General features: G+C 38.7%; 1 protein-coding gene across 3 annotated transcripts in view; it reads left to right on the plus strand.

Moving 5' to 3' along the window:
* TGFBRAP1 (transforming growth factor beta receptor associated protein 1) overlaps positions 1 to 20701 on the plus strand; it is a 37012-nt gene extending 16311 nt beyond the window's left edge. For all 3 annotated transcript variants that reach the window (XM_071430762.1, XM_071430760.1, XM_071430759.1), the window contains exons 5-12: positions 865 to 947; positions 6941 to 7282; positions 8581 to 8638; positions 9938 to 10081; positions 11043 to 11189; positions 12533 to 12692; positions 14338 to 14771; positions 15397 to 20701. In XM_071430762.1, the coding sequence (XP_071286863.1) occupies positions 865 to 947; positions 6941 to 7282; positions 8581 to 8638; positions 9938 to 10081; positions 11043 to 11189; positions 12533 to 12692; positions 14338 to 14771; positions 15397 to 15585 (1557 nt within the window). In that variant the 3' untranslated portion in view covers positions 15586 to 20701. The remainder of the gene's footprint in view (positions 1 to 864; positions 948 to 6940; positions 7283 to 8580; positions 8639 to 9937; positions 10082 to 11042; positions 11190 to 12532; positions 12693 to 14337; positions 14772 to 15396) is intronic.
* Positions 20702 to 22351: the final 1650 nt, after the last annotated feature.

Genomic DNA, 22351 nt, shown 5'->3' on the forward strand with positions numbered 1-22351 from the left:
CTCTTAGTACTTCTCTTTTGCTGTTGGAAATATTCTGAGCACAAGGAATTAATTTAATCTTGTAACTGGTAGTTGGTTGACCCCTCAGATTTAATAACTACCTATCATTTAAAGTAGTTTTTGTGTTCTCTTTCTACTGAGCTTCATTTAAACACTTTTTTGTCTAGGTGTGACCTTAACAGTAAAGTTTGAAAACAAATAACTTTCCATATTATGGTTTACTTGGTCTTTAACCGTATTTTTATGGTACATTACATAATGTTCTGCATATTGGATAGGTTGAGCTGTTTTGGAAGAATTTTCTATTAAAAAAAATCACAGTAGCAAAACTGGCAGAAAGTCAAAAATATGGCCATCAGCTGGGGATGAACATATAAGAATTACCAGCAGTTTTGCACCAGAGAGATGAGACAGGAAGGAAGTGGCTGTGTGTGGTTAAGTGGGATCATCTTAATTTTCTGCACTTACTGAATTGTGGGAAACTTCAAAGATAACCATTGGCTTTTATGTTTGCAATTAACTCAAAAAACTTGAGGCAAGTCAGTGTGATGTCAGATAAGTCATTATTTGAACAAGAAAACTTAAACTTGCTGTTTGTTGAATTTGCTCTTAGTAAGTACTCATGAGCAGTGTTGTGTTCACACACATTTGTGTGAACACAAATGAGTCTGGACAGCAGATTCTATATATTCAGGTAGATAATTTAAAATGTAGAGGATCAAGGTTTATTTTGCTTGTAACTTGTCAGATGTGGCTGAAGATGATTTGTATGGTGTTTTTTGGCAGGTGGCTATTGCAGTAGTAACTAGCATTACATAGATGCAAATATAATAAACCTTTTTTCCCCCTCCTTCTTTTTTATAGGTAATGTACAAACGAATCCTGCAGCAAGCAGGTTTTATACAGTTTGCACAGCTTCAGTTCCTTGAAGCAAAAGAACTCTTCAGGTAATTGTGTGACAAAAAATTTATTCATTTACCTTCTTTAAGTAAGGAGTTAGTGTTCTTGGTATGAAAACTTAGTTCCTTGAATGTTTTTTGATGTAGATGTGAGTTCACTGTAATAAAATGGTTTTGTTGCGGTTAAGAACAGAGTAATGTTGAAACAACTTTTTAGCTCTAGAGTTAATGCAACTGGATTTTTTTTGGGATGCTAACATATAGTAGTACTAAGAATTGAGTGCTGTATGTATGGAGATTTTTTTTACTTTAAAGCCTTGACCTTCATGGGCATATCACCAAGTCTGTGCTGTGATTTACAGCATGAACATTGCTTTGTTAATTTTTTTAATACTTTTAACAAAAGGTATAACTTTAACATTAGTTACAATTGAAATATTATTGACAGGATTGCACTATTTTTATGAAGATGTTGATACTGAATTTGCTTTAATACTTGTTCTGCTAGACCTTTTCCAGAAGACAGATTTGTTCTTGAAGTCTGTACTAACCTTGCTGATTAAGCCATTTCAGCAGTTGCTTGTTTATAAATTGACCTTGATATTCCACTTTAATTCAGAAAATGCTGCTTGTTATCTTTATTCTACCTGATAATTTCATTTCTGCTAGCCATGCCTCATTCTGTGATGCAGCGCTGCTGTGGTTAGTGGAATGCATGCTGACCACATAAAATAATTCTCCTTGTTATCTGCTGAAATTCACTTTAAATCAGTTTAGAGTCTGGAATAGGATTAAGGTTAGACAATTTTCAGTATACCGGAAGCATATTTACAGTGTAGGAAAAAAGTTGTCCTTGGATTTATGGAAATGCATTGAGGAAAGTAAAGCTTTGAGGAATGTTGCTGTTGGTGAGGGACTTTGCCATTTTCCTTCCTGCTCACCAGTATGATGAGAGACACTGGGCTTGGATGAGCAGTGTACACTGAGTGAAGATGAGGGAATGACAGGAAAGGCCTGAACAGCATTTAGAGACAATTTGTTCTGGCCACAACCACTTCCTCTATCACCTAGTAACTGCTGTCATTAGTGAGAAACTTGCAATCTTTCTCCACCCTTATCTTTCAGACACTTGTGTATCTGACCTCTGGTTCTGTATCTGAAGCAGAAGTACAAGTGGTGCATTGTTAAGAATATTTTAAGAGCAGTGAAAAGAGGGAAATGTATCCTGTGAGGTGTTCTACCACCTTGTGGAAGGAGCCAGCATTGCTTATGCATCCTCCATCCAACTATCAGTCCCTCTGAGAAATAAGCTTTAATGAATAGAATTGTGGGAGCTCCTCTGTAGAAACAAAATGCTTCATGAGAAAATGTGCTGTCCAGCCACAAATTTTGCAGCTCAGGCAGCATCCCAGGGTGTTCCCTTCCTCTAAAAGCTGCACAACAAAGCAGAACAACAGTTTTGCTGATGAATGAATTGCTAATGTCTGCTCAGGGAAGAAGGCCAAAAAAAGTTTCTGTGCTTTTCTTCTGTCCAGCCATTCATAAGCTAAGCAGAGTATTTTGGTGATTCTGAAAAAACTTGCTATGGTAATCAGGTTCCTTGATTTTCAGCCCTGGTGGGCACACTGAGTTAGAGTGACAGCTGCATGTGCCCTGATACAGTCTCAATCAATCTTGTTCATTTTAAACTTACTGATACTCACAGGCAAAATGGGAAAGATAGTGGCAGTCTGTGAAAGCACTTCCTCCCATCCCAGTGTGTTGCTCTGCAAATGTTTCAACTTTGTCTTAGAAATCACTTCAATCTTAATGGCAAAGGGAAACTTGGTACCTACCTGAGGAAGGAGGGTGTTAAGCAGTGAAATAGGGTAGCAGCAGTACCTCAGAGATCTTGGTGTGATATGTGGGCCTGCTTCTGGCTAAATATGAAGTGAGATTGTCTCGCTACTTGGAAAATATTTGACAGTTACAGCTTAGCAGGGGGAATTATATTGCCTTAAAGGTCTTCATTTTCTTGCATTATTATCCTTCTTGGACAACCTTGTCAAGAAACAGTTGTATCTTATGCATAAGTTCATAGTTCTTAAAGACTGGAACTTTTATTAGGAATAATTTGCCAAGTTCTTCCTAGTTAATGCTGATGCTTCTGAATACTGAAGAAGGTTGACAAAAAGGAAGAATGTGGTAGCTTTATTGAAATTCAAATAGTTCAACATAAGGGGGATAATTTTCTTGAGCTGGATTCATTAGCCTTAAAACTGAGTGAGAAGTAACAGTAGGGCTTCTTTGGTCTAACAAATTCTGTTATAAGCAATAACAGAATTGTGATTGTGTTACATAGTTGTGATTTATAGTTATGATATTTCATGTTGCTATCATTAGGGTTATACCAAACAGTGCTTTATAGGAGGTCATTTGCTGAATTTTCCATGCCTTACAGCTACCATGTTTGGTAGCTGTCATAGGGAAACCAGTTCTCTTCAGTGTTTACTGGTTAGATATTGCTTGCCTTCTGACCCACTGGATACTGGAATTTTTCTAAACTTTACTCTTTCTAACAAATAAAAATGTTCACTCTTAGCACAGTATTTCTCACCTTGGAAAGCCTATAGAGATAATGTAGGTATAAGTCTCTCCTACACTGAAAAGGTTAAGAAAATTGCTGGTACTTGTACCTGGAGAAATAAAAAGTAAGAATGATGTGGGGTTTGCATCTTAAATGTGATTCAATATAAGCTTCCAATACAGCCAGTGGGATTTAGGTAAAACAGTTACCACTGTAGGCTTCTTTGGCATCTCTGATACCTGTAGATATAAGGGTCTGAATTTAGGCCTAAGATTCCTGAAAACTTGTAGATTCTTCTTGTTGCATTGTTTATATATATGAAGCCTGAAGAGAATTAATGCAGAATTGCTCAAAGGGAAGTTGCCTCACAACACTGATGTCTCAAGAGTTTGTTTTCTGCTGTGTGATCTGTGTTTTGCTGAGCCTGAAATGCTAGAAGCTGAAGGCTCAGATGTGTTTTTCAAAAGAGATGAGATCCTTTGTAACTGCTCTAAAACAGTTTTGTCCAGATGTGATGGAAAGATCCACAAGACATCCACAAATCCCAGATGCCACAAGCCTTGAGCTGAATGTTAGCCATTTGTGCAGGTGGGGTCATTGTTAAGTATTTGGTATTTTTCTGAAGAAACTTGTGGATAATGTTGTGCTTTTAAGGAGGCTGCTTGATTGCTGCTTCCCACTGCTGTGGGGAGAGCAAAACTGTACAGCTAAACTTGAGTCAGACCTGCTGAGAGAACCCCAGGTGATTCACAGCCCAGGCTCTGGGCTAGCCAAAGTTTAAAGTGGATTCTTCTTTTGGAAACAGATCATCATTGAGGCCAGAATTTGTGAAGTCAGAGGTAAGGTAGCTGACTACTTCCTTATCTAGGAAAACTTGGGTGGTAAGATGGAAGGACTCAGAAGCTACTGTAGAAGTTGGAAAATGTTTTGAAACTTACTAAAAGTGGCATATTAAATATAACATTTTTAAACATCATCTATTTCAATGGTCAGACTCTCCAACTCAAGCTTAGGGCCATCTTCAGATACTTGACAGCATAGCTAGCAAGGGAATCGATGTTTATATTTGAATTTCTCCAGATTTATTAAGACTCCTTTTTTCTGCACAAATTTTGAGCAGCCTGTGGATGTTATTCAAGTTATGGGTTGACTTTTGTTCTAAAACAAATCAGGGAAGATTCGTTTGGATTGGAGGGGAAAAAAAAATCTCTTTCTTCAAATAGGATTCATTTTCTAGTGTAATGAATCTCATATAATATATTTAATCTCAGGACTTGAAATTTCAGAGTAGTTGCAGTTGCTAAAACTGCAGTTAGGTTACTGTGATAAGTTCCTACTGAAAATTCAAATATTCTTGGAACTATCAGGTCATGCCACTGATAGAACTTGCTACTTCTGGGTTATTCTGCCTCTTATCATAATGTAGATCTAAGAATTTCAAAGCCAAATCCCAAAAGAAGGATTAAAAGAAATTTCAGCTGCAGAAATCTGTGAAGTAGACCTGAATGCTTTACCCTCTGTTAGAGGTGGGTCTTTCTAGTGTGGAGGTGGGCTTTAGGCAGTAGGAGTTCTCTATAGGAATTGGGAAAACCTGCTGTTCATACCTCTCTTTAAGGGAAGGCTCCCAATTTTGTCTGTTGTCGTTCTTCTCTATTGTCTGTGTTGCTACTCCTGTGCTTTGCAGTCACTAGGCTCTAGAAGAGAGGATGCTGCTGTTAAATTTGCTGTTGCTGCTTTCTCCCAGAATTTCCTTCTTCTGGTATAGATTTTTGTAGCCAAGGGACTGTGTTAACTTGAAAGCAAAGTTCTAAATGGGGATTGTCGTGGTGATGGCTCCTACTAGTTCATATTTCCTGGATGGTTTTGGAATTGTGTCTCTGGCAAGAAGTGAACGATGCAGGGCATGCCTGTAGTGAAGGGATGAGCCTATTTATGATGATCTTTCACACTTTATTGCCTGTAGAAATCTGCTGCTTTTCTAATTCTGTGTTATCATTTGTTTCTTTTTGGAATTCATTCCAATCAAAGTTGTGAAGAGAAAGTCTTTGAGTTGGCTGATCACCAGGTAGATAAGAATTATTTTTAAAAAGTTCTATTTCCAACAAAATAACTAAACAAGGCTTCTTTTAGAGAACTGTCAAGTTTGATTTTTTTTTCAGCAACAATATTTCCTGCTCTTCAGTAATGTTAATTTTTAAACGTGAATTCTGAATAAAAACTTTGACAGTGAAATAAAATGTTATAAAATATCCTGATATTTTATAATATCAGGATATTTTATTTTAAAACATTAGGATATTTGCTTGCTGTTCTTCTAAAGCAAGGCCTGGAAGGAGGGTTCCCTCTAGCTGTAAAAATTAGGGATTGTTTGCCATGTGGGGAAAAAAAAATTCTTCTGTCACAACATGCGTTCTTTAAAAGCTTGAGGAATTTCAATGTAGGCTGAAAGAAAAATGTTTTATGTGGCATATCTATGTTACATCTTGCTGCTGAATAAAAGTGTACGGCATCCTTCACACCTGAAGTGGAAAAGCCACTCCAGGGGAGCCCCCATAGATGTACACCCAAGGCCTCTGCCTGTACATCAGACTTACTGGTTAAATGGATGCATAATCAGTATCCGTGGTTTGCTTACAGAACCTCTGTAAGAAGAGAGCCAAGTGAGAAATCTGGTGCTTTTTGGGATTGGGGAAAATGTTTTCATCATGCATACACACATTCTGAAAGCTTTAGTTTTGTACAGGAGGTTGCTGTTTTCCCCAGAATTACACTGACACTGGCTTTGTGGCTTGCCTGAAAGGGTTCACATTTGCTTTTTTTTTTTTTCCTGCCAACAGAAGACTAGTTCCCATCATGTATGGATGAAGTCTAGGGCAGTCCTAGGACTGCTGTAGGGCTGTTCAGCTGATTTTTGTTTATGCCAGAGAACAGCTGTGGAAGCTTAAAAGCAAAAGGCTGGCCAGTCTCGGAATTCTCAGAGCTTTCAGTGTGTAGAGGAGGAAGAAGAAAATTCAAACTGCCTAGATAAACTAACTCACAAGCAAAAGCAAGAGCAAAAAGCAAAAGCAGCACTATGTGTGCTGCTGTGTCCCACCGACTGTGGGGGAATGAGCAGCTGATAACAAAACAAATATTTGATTTTTCAGAGCCAGTCTTGAAGGCACAGAACATAACATCCAGCATAAACAGAACAGACCACTGGGGATACAAGCATCATAATGTCACCCTAGGACATTTTTGTCCTGGTTTAACTCAAATTTGGGAGAAAACCTCCAAAGGGGGGCCCTCCAGAAAGCAAACCCACATGGCCTCTCCCCTAAAGATATAGCAAAAAATATTGATATAGCAAAAAATATTCCAGAAAGTGCCTACATGCTAGTGTCCTGACTAAGCATATGTTAGCACACATTTTTTTTGTGCCTATGTATACTTTTTCTTTCTTTTTGCTTCATCTAGTTTGACACTGTAATTGCAGAAGCGGCCAGCTTGATGTCCGGGAGCTGATCTCTCTGTACCCCTTCCTGTTGCCTACTTCCTCTTCATTTATCCGGTCTCATCCCCCTCTGCACGAGTACGCCGACCTGAACCAGCTGACCCAAGGGGACCAGGAGAAGATGACAAAATGCAAACGATTCCTCATGAGTTACTTGAATGAAGTCCGCAGCACTGAGGTTGCAAATGGCTACAAGGAGGATATTGACACTGCTTTGCTCAAACTGTATGCAGAGGCAAATCATGAGAGCCTGCTGGATCTCCTAGTTTCAGAGAACTTCTGTCTTTTAACAGATAGTGCTGCCTGGCTGGAAAAACACAAAAAGTAAGTGGATTTTTTTATTATTGCACCTTCTAGTCCAGAGGGAAAATTGTCTTAGATGCTCTTGGCTTATCGAACAATATGTTTGAGCACTTGTAGTTCCTGTGCTTACACTTGTCCAAAAGACAACTCAGTCTGAATTAATTATTAATGCTAATTGTTAGCATTTAAAAATGTTGGTGAAAACCTATTACTTGAGTCTAAGGTAAAGGAAATGCATTGTCTTATCCTAGTAAATGCAGAATTCTCCGTGAAAGTTTCCATATCCAACACAAAAATAAAGAACTGGTGCAAGTTTGGGAGAAAAAAGTTAAATGTTTGCCCTTGAGATAATGGAAGAGTGGAATGGCTGCAGTAGCATTCATCTAGAATGAAAAGATGCCCTAAACCATGCACTACCTTAGGTAAAAGCTTTTAACCAGTTAGTGGCTTTAAAATTGTACTTGCTTGTTCAGGGAAAGAACTCTTTCTTCTGAATTGCAAGCTTTCTATGTTCCACTGATTGACCAAAAAGAGGTTCCTTAAGATGACTGCAAATGACTTCAAAACAGAAATGCCAGCAGGCAGAGAATTAATCATTAAGCAGGAAACATTAGATAGTAAATGTGTAAAATACAAATTCCAGCCTTATATAGTATGTCTATTTTGCTTTTCATTTCTTTAGCTTTAAACTGTCTGGTGCAGTAGTAGCAACTATATTGGTGAGGAAGAGTCTTTAATTATGGTTATATTTGGGGTGATTTCATTTATTTCAGGGGTTTTGTTAAAACCTTTTGGTAAGTGTTGTTTGCAAGGCATACCTTTACAAGTGTGAATTGAATGAATTCATGCATTCATTCATTCATTGAATGAATTTGCACTGTACAAAGCTCTTCTTTGCCTGACCTGACTCCATGACACAGTAAAGAAAAGCATTTCTGACAGTAAAACAGAGTTTTAAATAAACACATAATAAAATATGATTTAAATTTTAACTGATGAACTATTGGAGGAATAGTTCTTGGAGGTTTGTGTAATGTCCATACATTAAATTGACAGAATGGCATTGGGCACATACTTGGTGTAGTTTGGATCTAGTAACTACAAACTGTCTTGGGGACAGGAATGATGGAGACACACTTTTAGAGCAGAACTTCTCTCCTTTGAGTCATAACAACAGCCTACAGAGTCTTGTTGAAGTTAGACATGGCCATGCACATGTCATTGTAAGCCATTATTTGTTGCAATCTGTGCTAATAAGTCATAATGAAATTAGTGGGAAAGTTCTAGCAGTTTTAACATTATCTTCTCTTTCTTTACAGGTATTTTGCACTTGGTCTCCTGTATCACTACAATGGTCAGGATGCTGCAGCACTTCAGGTTAGACTAAAGCTTGTGTCACCTGAAAACCATTCCAAAATTCTGTTTTAGCTCTGAGATAAAAATCTGAGGTCTTAATTTATCTGTTTGAGAAGTTGTGATGTGTGTTTATAAAAAACTTGAAACTTACACTAAGACTTCATTGAATAAATTAATATGCTAGATATGAAAAGTCTGAAGAGCTTACTGAAGTTGACAGTTACTTAGATGCTTGTATGATCTTGTTAAAGCAAAACTGTACATACCAGAACATATGTTTATACTCCTAAAAGATGGACAAAAGTGCTAAAATAATCAAGCAATCACTTTAAAATATATTTATGGGACTCAAGTAGCATGCCCTGTGCTGATTGATCTGTATACACACAGCAAAACAGCATTGTATTCTCATGGCAGACATAGACAGCAACTGAGGGTTTATTTGCTTACCTGGTGAGGAAGAGTGAACACATTCTGCAAGATCTGTGGGTTTCAGATGGGTTAGTAATCCCTTTGGGGACCTTCCATCTGATGTCACTAATACTAGTAGTGGCCTGTACACTGCAGGTTAAATAATCCTGTTCTTTGTGTCTGCACAACTCCACCTAGAGAAATTAGAATGTTCTTGATGTGTCTCAGACCATATCCAGTATATTAAGTTTGCCTTATTGTGCAGCTTTTGAGCACATTAAACACAGTAACCCAATCAAATGCATTCAGGTCAGTTATATAAATAGTAAGAATAGCCTGAAAAGAAAACAGGTAAGGGCAACAAAAACATATCTGTCATGTGCAAGAAATCTTGGAAGAATTTCGATGCTGCAAAAAACAAGGTTTATTGGCAAACTGGTGTAGCTAGGTGTAACACATTTTAATTCCAATTATAATGTATGTAAAAATAATATCACCTGGTACTTGTAGTTCTTCAGTCAAAATGAGAGAAAAGCAGAACACCAGCTTTTCTTCAAAATTGCTTATATAATTTGCTTTTCATCTTGCACACACAGAACACATGAAAAATATACCATATGTTGGAGAAAAGGACTTTTGATAAAAAGCTTTCTTTGTGATTAGTGTACCTCCTTTAGTCTCAGAATGAGCCCACATGATATGGGGTCTGAGTTGGGTGAATGTGCCAGATGCAAGAGAAGGGTGTGGTGGCAAAAGTGGGTGACCAGCAATGTTGCTTGCAATTGGTGTTCTTGTCAACTCTTTCTCATTCCACAAGTCTTGGACTAAGTCTTTTAATAGCTGACATGAATTTTGAGCTGGAAGAGCTAATACATGTTTTAAGCACTTTAATATGTGTTTTTGTTGCAGTTATGGGTGAAAATAGTTGATGGAGACATTCAAGATTCTACACGGTCAGATCTCTATGACTACATAGTAGACTTCCTTACATTCTGCTCAGACCAAGAGCTAGTGTGGAAGTACTCTGAATGGATTTTACAAAAAAATGAAGAGGTTTGTGATTGATACACTTTTAACAGAATATCAGTATTTCCCTGCAGTGGTGTTTGGGTTTTCCTTAATGTTGGTTTTTCTTGATACCTGATTGGACCTTGTGCAGAATATTTAATGCCAGTTAAATAGTGATCATCAGGAGAAAACTTGCAGATTTCTCAATTCATCCAAGTCCCTCTATTAGCAAGTGCTAGTGATAATTGCCTATTTTTATTCTGAAAACAAAGTTTAGAGCATTAAAAATACAGCATGTCTTCTGTTTTCTTAATTTAAGTAAGATAATTTTTTAATCTCATAATAAATAAATCACCTGGCAGGTCAACTGTTGCTGCTGCCTCTTATTTTAAAGGTGATGGGTGGTATCTGTGTACACCAAGACATGAAATAAATAGCCTCCATTCAAGACAAGATTTCATTGCTAGAAGAATTAACTTAATCTGCCAAAATAAAAAAAAAAAAAGTGTGATGTTTGGTGCTGTATCAGACAGTCTGTGCTGTTGGAACTTGTCACTCCCTGATTTATATTAATTTAAGCATAGCTATTTGTGCAGTGGCAGATTTCTAAGCTTTTGGTTTGGTAATTACAGAAGTCTCTTGCTCTGTCTATATCATCACATGTGAAAAGGCTTAGAACATTCTGGTCTCTAATTTGAGCTATCCTGCTACAAAGGCTGAAGTCTCTTATTCTATTGTGCAAATCCATTCAATATTTCTTGTGGAAGTTGTGCCCAGGCCAAGGCTTATAGGCTGGACAGTGTATACACTACAAATTGAGGTATGCAGATAGGAGTGAGTGAGATCAAGATAAGCACAGGGTAGTGAATCCTGTGGTGCTGAGCAAGGTTTTGTGTTTATCTTCCTGAACAATTTATTAACAATAGTGCTATTCCTTTTTAATTTTAAATATTTATTTAATAATATAATTGCCATTGAGTTCCTAAATGCAATAAACTCTTTCTAGGTTGGTGTACAGATTTTCACTAAAAGGCCTTTGGAAGAACAGGAGAAAAACAACATTAATCCAGATGATATCATCAGTTGCCTTAACAAATATCCTAAAGCACGTGTCAAATATCTAGAACATCTAGTACTGGAAAGAAAAATACAGGTGAGTTATGTGAGAATGCTAAAAGTAGGCATAGGATTCAGAATGCAGGTTATGATCAACAAGGCTGAAAATAGGCAATGTTTGGAAGAAATAGGCTTAATATAAAGTCTTTCAAGTGTACTCAGAGCAGGGTAGGAGTGTTTTTAAGATTAAAGTAAAAGATGAGGATGGATACCTTCACTATTTTGAATTTTTCAGTGCTTGTGATAGCAAAACAATTGCTTATGTCCCCTCAGACATAAAGTATGCAATAACCAGATGTAACCCCTCAGGGTTACATCTGGTTATTGCATAGTTTATTTCACTCACTTGATGAGGCTCAAATCTTCTTCTGGTAAGATCATAGAAAATGATCAGCAACAGGTTGATCCTATTGCATTGTGACAGCAATATATTAAAATGGCTGATTCAATGTTTTACAAATGAAAATGTTTTATTCTGTCTTTTTAGAGTGATTTGAACAATTAATCAAATTAAACCATGCACCCCTCACTGGAATTCCAAACCACTCTTGATGCTGAATGCCCAAAAGATGCATTCACAAGTCCTAAGTGACAGTAGTCACTTAGACAGTAGTATTACACTTTTGGGGGCTTTAGCTCAATAGAAAAGCAGCCAAATGTTGTATTTGGCTATGAAACATTTTAAGCACAGGAGAAGTCCTTTAACCCAGAAATAAAGCAAGGAAATGAACACTGAAAGAACTCTGCAGAGCTGATGGTCAGTGCATTAATTCACATTCTTCAAATGCACATCAGATTAGTGGTTTTCCCTTATTGGTGTTGCAGGTGTGTTACACCATGGCTGATGAATGTACTTGTCTCTGATGTCATGGATATTTCCAAACAAACTTTTTGAGTTAAACACAGCACCTTGTAAAATATTTGTAAAAATACTTTACAATTAAATCTACCTGCTAGTAAAATCTAGGTTATAAATCAATTTGGTGTTTAAAAATTACTAGATTGTTGTGAATGATTTAGTGAGAATGTTTTAAACAGTCAAACCATCAGCTTATTTTGATGAATATTGGATAGTGGATAACAAGAAAAGCACTGTGCCTTTAGAGTGCTTTTCTATCTCTGGTGGCTTTGTCAGATTTTATTGCAGAAATAGAAAAGGTCAAAGAACATACCTGAATATGAGGAATCCTGTATTTACAATGTAGTTTGTGAAGCTGCTCTGAATTAAGTTGTCTATCTGTATGGACAAAAACCTTCGTCATTAATTCAAATTAAATAAGTTAAAACACATTTCTATGTAATTAAGTAAATATTCATCACTGTTATTGCTGGGGCCAAGAGATTTGTAAACTGAGCTAACATTGTTCTATTCATCTGTAGAAAGAGAAGTACCATACTCATCTAGCTGTCTTGTACTTGGAGGCAATACTTCAGCTAAAATCTGTGACCACAGATAATTGTACAGAAACAACCGAGCTGCTGTTGAAACTTCGCAGTCTGCTTCAGAAATCTGATCTTTATAGAATTCGCTTTATTTTAGGTACGTTGCATGTTGTTGGTTTTAAATGCTGTATGTGATTTCCAGCTGGACACAAAATAATAGTCCTTTCATGGATAGAAAACCAAAAGATATAAAGTTTCTCTGTGATTGTGTTTGATAGGCTGTATTTCTAACAAACACAGGTTAATTTAGAAAGCATGTGTGTTGGTGTTGTCCTAGGTCTCTATAGCTCCAATGGGATGTTTGCCGCTGCACCAGAGACAAAATACCAACTGGCCAGAACAAATATCTGCATACAATTTTCTTGATAGTCACCTTCTTTTTAATGATGAGTGTGGAACTTTTGCATGACATGAGATGACATGACAACCTTTTGCAAATGAGGGACCTGCAACTTTATTTTTTAAACAGCTTGCTTCTAGTGGATGGAAGTGAAACTTTAAGGAATCTAATTGCCAAGGACTTGTTACCCATAACCCTGAAACTCGCTCTGGGGTTCATGTTGAATAAAAATATGAGCATCTTTTAAGGTGAAAAGTACAACTTACATGTTACTGTTGGTATTAGGCAAGCAACAGTTGAGCTAAGTATTTTCCTTGGTCAGTGCTTATAATGGTTAATTTATAATGTTTCATCCACTGGAATGCAAACATACAGTGCAATTAAGCAAGCCAAGTGTGTAAATCTTCTCTGGTATGGAGGATTATGGCTGAAGAATGATGGAATAGTGGATGAAAGGGAAGTGACTTGTTATTGAACTGAAAGATGTGAAACGATGTTTTGAAATTCAGTGGGAAAAAAATCCAGTGTAAGTGGAAATAAAAAGTGCAACATTTATGGGAGTAGCAACTAAATAAATTTACCAAAGTTTAATGTTTCCTTGCCTTTTCAGGCAGCAAAATGTTATGTGATGGATACTGTACAAATGGAGCACAGTCATTGAAAGTCTTGGTTTTTTTCATCTTTTAGTCAGTTTTTAAACAAATTTTTCCAGGCAAGAGTTACAAAATAGATTATTCTCTTGAAATCCATGTGCTTCAAAATAAAAGATTTCTTACATGACAATTCTTACATTACATGCAAGTGAGATCAATGCAAGCTAGTGTGTTCCTCCCTGATAACCAAAACATTTTGATGAGAAAAACATTGTATTTCCATGCATTTTACACATTGTATTTTCATGCATAGGCCTATGCCAAATCTTTTATCACCTTTACAATAATTAGATTATTTTCTACTTTATTTTGAAATGCCAGATGAACTTGCCATTCTACCTGCCTATTGCTGACACTTAAACTTTAAACTGGATTAAGGGTTTGTAGTGTCCTTTTCTTAATGGGAAGTACTATTGGATTTTTATTGTCTTTTATGGAGTTTATTCTATGACCTCCTATAATATTGGGAAAAGCAGAGGTTAAAAATATTGCAGCTTCATCTTACAGTTTATTGTACATGGTAGCAGTGTCTGCTAGAATTGAAAAGGTGTCAGTGACCATGGTTGACCACCTGTTATTTAGTAATTTCTTTGTCCCATTTTTGTGGTGCTCTTTTGTCAGAGATGTTTCCATACATCTGAGCATTCCTGTGCTCACAAGCATCTGCCTTCTCTACAGTTGCACTGGCTGGGAGAGGGAGCAGTTGTCTCCTCCACTGAGCAAATGTTGCCTTGTTTCTCATTTAACAGACAAGATCCAGGGCACAGACCTTCATATGGAGAGTGCAATTTTATATGGGAAACTAGAAGAACACGAGAAGGCTTTGCATATCCTTGTCCATGAGCTGAAGGACTTCCATGCTGCTGAGGAGTACTGCATGTGGAACTCTGAGAGCAGAGACTCGCAGTACAGGCGGAGGCTGTTCCACCTGCTGCTGTCAGTGTATTTAACCCCGGGCACCTCGGACTGCGCGCTCGTCATGGCCGCCGTGGATCTCCTCAATAACCACGCTGCGGAATTCGATGCGGGTCTGGTTTTGCAGGTGGTGCCTGACAGCTGGTCAGTGCAGCTCCTCTCCCCATTCCTGGCTGGAGCAGTGAGACAAAGCATTCACACAAAAAGAATGACTCAGGTGGCACTTGGGTTAGCACAAGCTGAAAACTTAATCTACAAGCACGAGAAGGTAGGTTACTGGGGTGTTTTTAAATAAAAGCATTTTGAAGCTTTACAGTTGAGTCCTTTGATATACAGTTATCAAAAGCAGTTTGAAGAATTAGTACAAAAGCTGTCTTCATGTCTTTGGCAATTATTAGGGTTTTTTTTTTTGCCATGACTACTAGATTCAAAATTAATTGAATGTTTTCTCTGTAAAACAAAAGGGAAAATCGGGGCCTTGAAATAGGAATAACCTTGGTGAGCTTCTGGGATGAATATGAAGTGAGTCTGGGATTTGCAGATTAACAAAGTTCTTGCAGAAACTTTAACAAGTGTCAGTTAGCATTTCTTTCACTAGGAGGGATTGTCAGAATTTCCAATTCAATTTTTTACAGTGTCATCTGTCAAAATTTGTTTAAAAAAATTATCCAGCACTTAGTATTAATTGAAGCTTATTAGTAGATTTTATTAATGGTAAATTCAGTTGTAAAGCTTTCTTCTATTCCTAGTTAGGACAGTGTTGCTTAGAGTTCACAGCAGATTCTTAAAATTGTTTTTGTTTTATCCATTTGGTATAGTTGCAATTATGCTCTATCATTTCCCTTCCTTTCTTGTTAGATTCACATTTGGAATTTTTCCCCCCTCTCTTTTAGGTTAAACAAAAAGGAGCCCCGATTCTTCTTTCAGACAAAAAGGTTTGTCAGGTGTGCCAAAATCCTTTCTGTGAGCCTGTGTTTGTCAGATATCCCAATGGGACTATGGCCCACACGCACTGTGCTGCAAACAGACATCTCAATTCCAATGTGACTCATCACTCTCCCAGCTCCAGCAATCAGACTTGAAATATTCCCACAGTTCCCATGACTTTTACCCCATTGAAAGTGGGCTGGAAAGAAAAAAGTGCAGCTACTTTAAGTATAAATCAAGGTGGACAGCTAGTTTTTGGGTTAATGGGAAGACTTCCAGTAAATATAAAATCCTGCTACTTATCTTTTTGATTTCTAATGAATGTAGATAGAAAATTCACTACCATACATGAAGAGGTGCAAATATGGGCTCTTCTGTGAATAGGAGTAAACACTTAAGAGAAAAGGAGCCTTTTCTTCACAGGGAGGATGAATGTTACGGACTGAAGGCAAACAGTCATTTTAAGAATTGTCACTTTGCACTGACTGTGGTGTTGATAAATTTGTGGAGGGGAAGATGGCATTTATTGGAGTTGGAATTCCTGAAGAGTGATGGGACAAGATTGGCATCGTGCAGCTTACAACGAAGACAGAGATGTGCATCGATTTTAATGCTGGCTGCAGCATGTCTTCTTTTGGGCTGGATTATCTTCCACAGGATCACATTCTCAACTTCAATTTTTTTGCTCTACAAAAAGTTGGCTTTTGATGCACTTTTTAGTACCGCCCTCCCATCCACCTTCTATATGGAATTTAAATGTAAGTGCTGTTCTGTTAGGTTTCTGCTCCTGCAGTTGCTGTAATGTACTGAGTGGAAACCAATGACCTCAATCACACAGATGAGCTTGGAAGAAAAAAGAAAGTTTGTCTGGTCAGACTTGTAGTCACTTTTATATGGGGGAAGAGACCCTGACTTTAATACTGATTTATTTATTAATATGCAAATATGCTGTACATACAGTTGAATAAATTGATCTTATCATTCTAGCATTTCTTTGGAGGATTAAGATGTAACTGATACATAAATGTACAGATGATGTGCTAAGTGTTTGCTGTAACATAACTTAGGCAGGTTGGAACTCTACAAAAATAGGTTTTTAGTGCTTATGGATGACTTTGTGCAATCAAAACCACAGAGAGAAGTTATAAAATTGTAAGAAATCTACAGAAGTGCACTACAGGGGTACTGGGTTTTTTATATTCTACTAAATATTCTGTGAACTAAAATTTTTCAAATAACACAAACCCTTTACTTAACTGCCCTCATATGTATTCACATTGCTATTTAACAAATTTAAAGTTGATTTAAAAGATGTAGCTTCCCCCAAGAGAGGTTAAATAATGACAACTTTAAATAAACTTAAGTACTGCAAAGTGAAAGTATTTCTTTGAATTCTGTAAAGCTCTAATAAATACCAGGCTTACTGACTGCATGCAGTTGAGTTAGTATGGCTGCTCCCTGTTTCAGAATTCCAAATCAGTGGAGGCTTTCAGCAAAATGGACCATCTGCTTGGACCTTTCTAGAATCACAGAATAAGCTGAGTTGGAAGGGATGCATTGGGATCATGGAGTCCAGGTCCTGGCCCCACACAGGCCACCCAGAGTCACACCATGGGCCTCAGTAAAGCAAATTTGCTGTTGTCCCGATGCAGCCTCCTTGTACAGAAAGGCTGGCTTAGGAAGCTGCCTTCTAGGTGCAGTGCTGCCTCCAAGAAGGGGCAGCCAGACCTCATCAGGGGAAGAAGATATCCATCTCTTCTCACAGAAACAGGCACTGGTTTGGGGTGAAAGGGATCTTAAAGATCATCTATTCCAACCCACCTGCCATAGGCAGGGGTACCTTCCACTAGACCAGGTTGTTCAAGGCCTCATCCAGCCTGGCCTTGCACACTTCCAAGGATGGGTTCTCTACAGCTTCCCTGAGCAACCTGTGCCTGAGCCTCACCACACTCACAGTAAAGAATTTCTTCCTGATATCTGAGCTAAGTTTGCCCTCCTTCAGCTTAAGGCCATTCCCCTTTGCCCTATTACTCCATGCATCTGTACAAAGTCCCTCTTCAGCTCCCTTGCTGTGTCCCTTCAGGTTCTGGAAGGTGCTGTAAGGTTGTCCAAGAGCTTCTGTCCACGCTGAACAGCCCCCGCTCTCAGCCTGTGTGCACAGGAGAGCTGCTCCAGCCCTGTGATCATCACTGAGGCTTTACTCTCGACTTCTTCCAACAGTTCAACACCTTTCTTGCATTGTGGGTCTGAGAGCTGTACTCGAGGTGTGGAGTACTTTGCTTTGAAGCAGAAGACCTTTGAATCTTTCTCCTAATTTTGAAATTAGGGAAGTATAACTTGTGCTGAATTTTATTTATTTTTCAAAGCCCGAGTAAGGAATTTTGTAGTGCTTTGTACTAAGACACGCAAGTCACATTTAGTGAGAGGCACTTCAAAAGAAGTCAGGTGTGGGCATTTCTGACTCAGTTCTGGCATGAGTGATTCTGCTGTGGCACTGGTACAAGCAGAGTTTGTATCTTGTAGCCATGGCTTTGAACATTGTTTATACAACTGACAGTAATGGTATACAAAAATTGTAGTCCCCTGTCCTCAAAATACTTGCTGATAAGAGTGGAAGTGATTTTTACAAAGACCCTACAAACCTTTTGTGTACACTAGCATGCATTTCTTAAGAAATAGTTTCTTTTGCTGCCAGCATCCTGAGTATGCTCTTTTTTCCTTTTTACTAAGGAGGTACTAAAACAGACTCCTCTCCATGATTTAGAGTAATTTTACCCACTTAGTAGTGATAAATTACTGCTGCAATGGAATAAAAATCATATCATTCCAGGCCTCAGGAAAGTTCTCAGTTCCTTTTGCAAGAAATGTATGTCTATAAAAGATTAAATAATTCTTTATTAATAGTCAATATCTTTTTGCAGATATGTACTTTGGCTAAAATGCAGCAAAACCAATAATTGTACATACAGGACAAATACAGAAACCAGAACAATGAAAGCCAGCATTTTTGCAATCAAAAGTGTGGTTAATATTTAAGTTGGGGGCATCTAGTTCTTTGAAACCCAGTCCCCTGAAAATGTGGGCTGGAAGAATCGATACATTGTTACCTGTTGCTTTGTTAAATTTTATACTAGCACTCATATGAATGAATGAATGAATATGGAAATCCCATGGTAACTAAAGGGAAAAGCAAAGAAAGCCAGTGTGAGGCTGAGGCAGAGCAAGAGCTCAGCAGGGAGGTGGCAGGTGGGTGATGTTCTTCCTCTGTGTGTCCAGCATGTGAGCAACTGGGAATATTCCCAACCAGAGGAGATGTCAGCCCACATCAGAGTGCTGTGTGGCTCTCTGGGCTTTGTCACCAGGAAATTTATGAAAGGTGACATTCAAATTTCCTTAGGTAGGACAACTGACCACCCCTTGGGTAAGAGAGCTTCATTCTGGGGAACCTGAGTTCAATCCTTTTGTTTTGGCACTGTCAGTTTGGTGGTTTGTGGTTTATGTACCTGAAATCCTGGGCCAGCATTGCCACTCTGGTAAGTTATGGCTGCAGCAGCACAGAGGGAGTGAACAGGGAAGGAACCAGATTTGGGTATTAATTACTGACTGCATTTGTGAAGGAGGAGAGGCAGGAAAGAGGAATATTTCTCTGACCATTCTTCTAGTTTGGAAACAAATGCTTTTTGGGAGTTAAAGCTTGATGTGATCTTTTTATCTCCAGCTAAGGAATGTGGAGTCTAAGACCTGCCCTTGGAGAGTGGAGATTCTGCCAGAATATTTATCCTTAATTTAGCTGTTGGTAAATTATTTGAAATTCATCTCCCTCACTTTTTCCAACGAGTATCCTCCAACTTTGTATGTGTCAAAACCAAAACAGTAGTGCAGATTTGTTTTTAATGTGACACTGTGTCTGTGATTCAGGACATAATAAATGAGATTAATCTCTCACACTGATGCCTCTGCAGATATCAAGATGTGTTTGTCTAACATGGAACCTCCAGTTACTGAAATATTGCAGCTCTGACATTTTTTTCAGCCATTCACTGCTACAGATGATGGTACATACAAAAAGCACTTGTCAAACTTTCTTCTACACTTTTATATCTCCACACTTCCTCATGTAAAAATTACCTATGATGTGTGTATGTCATCATATGCAGTTTTTCTCTCTCTCAGTCAATAAGAGGAAAAATCCTAACAAAAAAAATTGCTCAGAATCTGGCACTCTGCTCAAAATAAGATTCATGGCTGTATATTCATGAGAAAGAATTCAGTTACATCTTCATTTCTTTTGTTTAAGTGGATAAGTTGTCCCATTGAGATCAGTATTCTTGTAATATTGTCAAAGGCAGGGGAAAAGGAGCCCTTGAGGGTTGCCACACAGAGCACACCAGAGATACCTATGAACTTGTTCAGGCAGCCCATCCCGAGGTGGCTCAGGTGTGTACAGGAGGTTATAGTGAGAACTTCTCTCTTTGCTCCCCTTGCTCCCAGTCTCCAAAAACTTTCCAGCCTTTGTTACCTGATTAATGTCACTCTTCTAGCACTTAACTGACATGGGTACAAATCTTGAGAGGTCTGGGGGACTCCTGAGCAGATGTGTCTTCAGTAAAATGTCACTTTATTATTCAGCCACATGAAGCCCTACTGATGTGAGCTGTGGAAAGGTGGTGGTATGGATGGAGTGTGAGTATGTTTTCTTAGAACTTTATTACATGTTTAAACACACAAGCATTATCCTGACTGCTGAGTCTTTATAACAACGTCTGTTCTTCACAGGACTCCTGTCTCGAATGACATTAAAAGTATTTTGTTTTATACAGTTCTACCAATAAGTAATTTTTTATTTTATAACTCTTCCTGATTTGCTGCAGTCTCTATTCAGCATGGCTCTAAGTGTTTTATTAACATCCTGCTGTTCATAACAGGCAGCAACTAATACATTTTCATTGTGAGCTCTCTTCCTATTGCCTATATTAGCTAATTAATTTTTCTCTTGCTGTACAACACTTTGGGGCTTATGCCTTGTGAACACACTGGTAGTTAAATGTGCTGCTACTTTGTAAGGAAAAAGAAGAAAAGTTAATAACATTCTGTAATGTATGATTGATTTCTAAATTGAAGTTCCCCTGCAGTAAATTTGTTCAGATGGAAGTTTGTACCATTAAGGCTTTTGGACTTAGTGGTTATACTGGTGAACATACACAGCAGTATGTGGAATGTATAAATGTATAAATATGTCGATTTTTAATAAAATAAAATCTTTTAATTACATTTGTCATGGATTCATAGATACATGAACCCTGGAATGTGAGTGTCCAAGTGAAGGGAAAATATTATCTCTTGATGAATAGAGGATTCATCAGGGTGACTGACTGAGGGGTCAGATCCCTGACATGTAGAAGTTAGGCTGGTGCTTACATACTCTGCATAAGGCAGAGGTGTTGGTGTTCCTCATCTTCCTCCTCACTGCTCAGGACTAATGGCCCTGGCTTCATGCCCAAAGGACCAGCTGCTGCCCAGAGCCACCACAGTGGCACTGTAGGACAAGGAAGCCCAGGAAAGGAGGGATGGTGAGGGCTGGTAAAGAGTCTGTGGAAAGCCAGGGAAGCTGGTGTGATCTCTGAGGGGAGTGAGAGAGGAATGCAAAGGAGAAGTGCAGAAAAGGAGTGTTCAGGGCATGCAGGTGTGCCTAATTCAGCTGCTCTCCAGCCCCACTCTGCCAGGCAGTGCCGGCACTGGCAAGGCTGCAGGCATTCCCTGGATGCTGAGGGCAGGTTGTGTGCACAGCTTAACTGGGGATCCAGAGGGGCTAAAATCCAACACAGTTGGAACTTCAGGGAAGGGATCTTGTTTTGAAATTCAGATCTGTGATCCCTTGGCAAGGTTTCTACAGCCCCATCAGGTAAAGTTTGTTCCTTTGGCTGAAGTGAAGGCTGTGGGAACATTGGTGGGTGCTCAGGGTGCTCTTACAGAGGGTGTTTGGGATGCACATATTGAGTGTAGAATGATGCTGGAAGGAATGAAAAACTAACACAACAAGCATGAGTTTATTAGCTCAGCCAGCAGGAAATACACTCTGGAGAGCCCTGGTTTGCATTGCCCCATCCATCTATCCATCCATCCATCCATCCATCCATCCATCCATGGAAAGGTAACACAGAAAGCATTAAGCCCCAAACCCAGTCGTGACTCCAGCCCTGTGGGGTTTCAGCTAGTTTTGCCTCTGGACATTGGTTAGAAAATGGTCCATGCTAATCATCCAGATGGCAACGCCTTCCAAGACAAATAATCAATAGAGTTCAGCTGAGTTTAGGCAGAAATGAGTCCCAAGGGTCCAGTTCACCTCAACAACTGTAGCTGCAGGACAGCATAGGGTCAGAGAGGCCAGGGCTGCCAGAAGAAAGCTGATGGCTGAACACATGGCAGGTTTTCAGTAGATAACGAGGCTGATTACAGTGCCTCAAAATCCAATAGCAGTCATGAACATCATTACCAATGCCTATAATTGCCAATAACCCCCTGAAGATATTGTCCCATGACCACCTTGTCAACACGGAATTTGCATTGACTGGGGCCTGACCATCCCAATGCAAGTGAAATCCTAGAAAAATCTAGGCTGGTTGGGTTCTTTGGAGATGGTGCTGTCCAAGCCCAGCTTGATGCAGGGTCATCCTGTGTAAGGTTGCTTGTCCTGTTTTAAACCAGTGCCCACAAGCTTGAAACCAGATTGGCAGGGGCCCAAGTGTCTTCTTGGCATGTCTTTGCCAGAGGCATGTGTGGTTTAAACATCCAAAATACTCTCTGTTAAAGAAAGGCTAAAAGGTACATTTGTCTTGAATAAAATAGTTTAGTTTGTTTTGTGATTTGGTTTTTTGGGTTTTTTGGTTGGTTGGTTGGTTTTTTGGTTTTTTGTTTGTTGTT

Source organism: Agelaius tricolor, unplaced genomic scaffold, assembly GCF_023055355.1.
Source record: "Agelaius tricolor isolate 1412-34295 unplaced genomic scaffold, bAgeTri1.0.p SCAF_7, whole genome shotgun sequence".
Taxonomy (NCBI): domain Eukaryota; kingdom Metazoa; phylum Chordata; class Aves; order Passeriformes; family Icteridae; genus Agelaius; species Agelaius tricolor.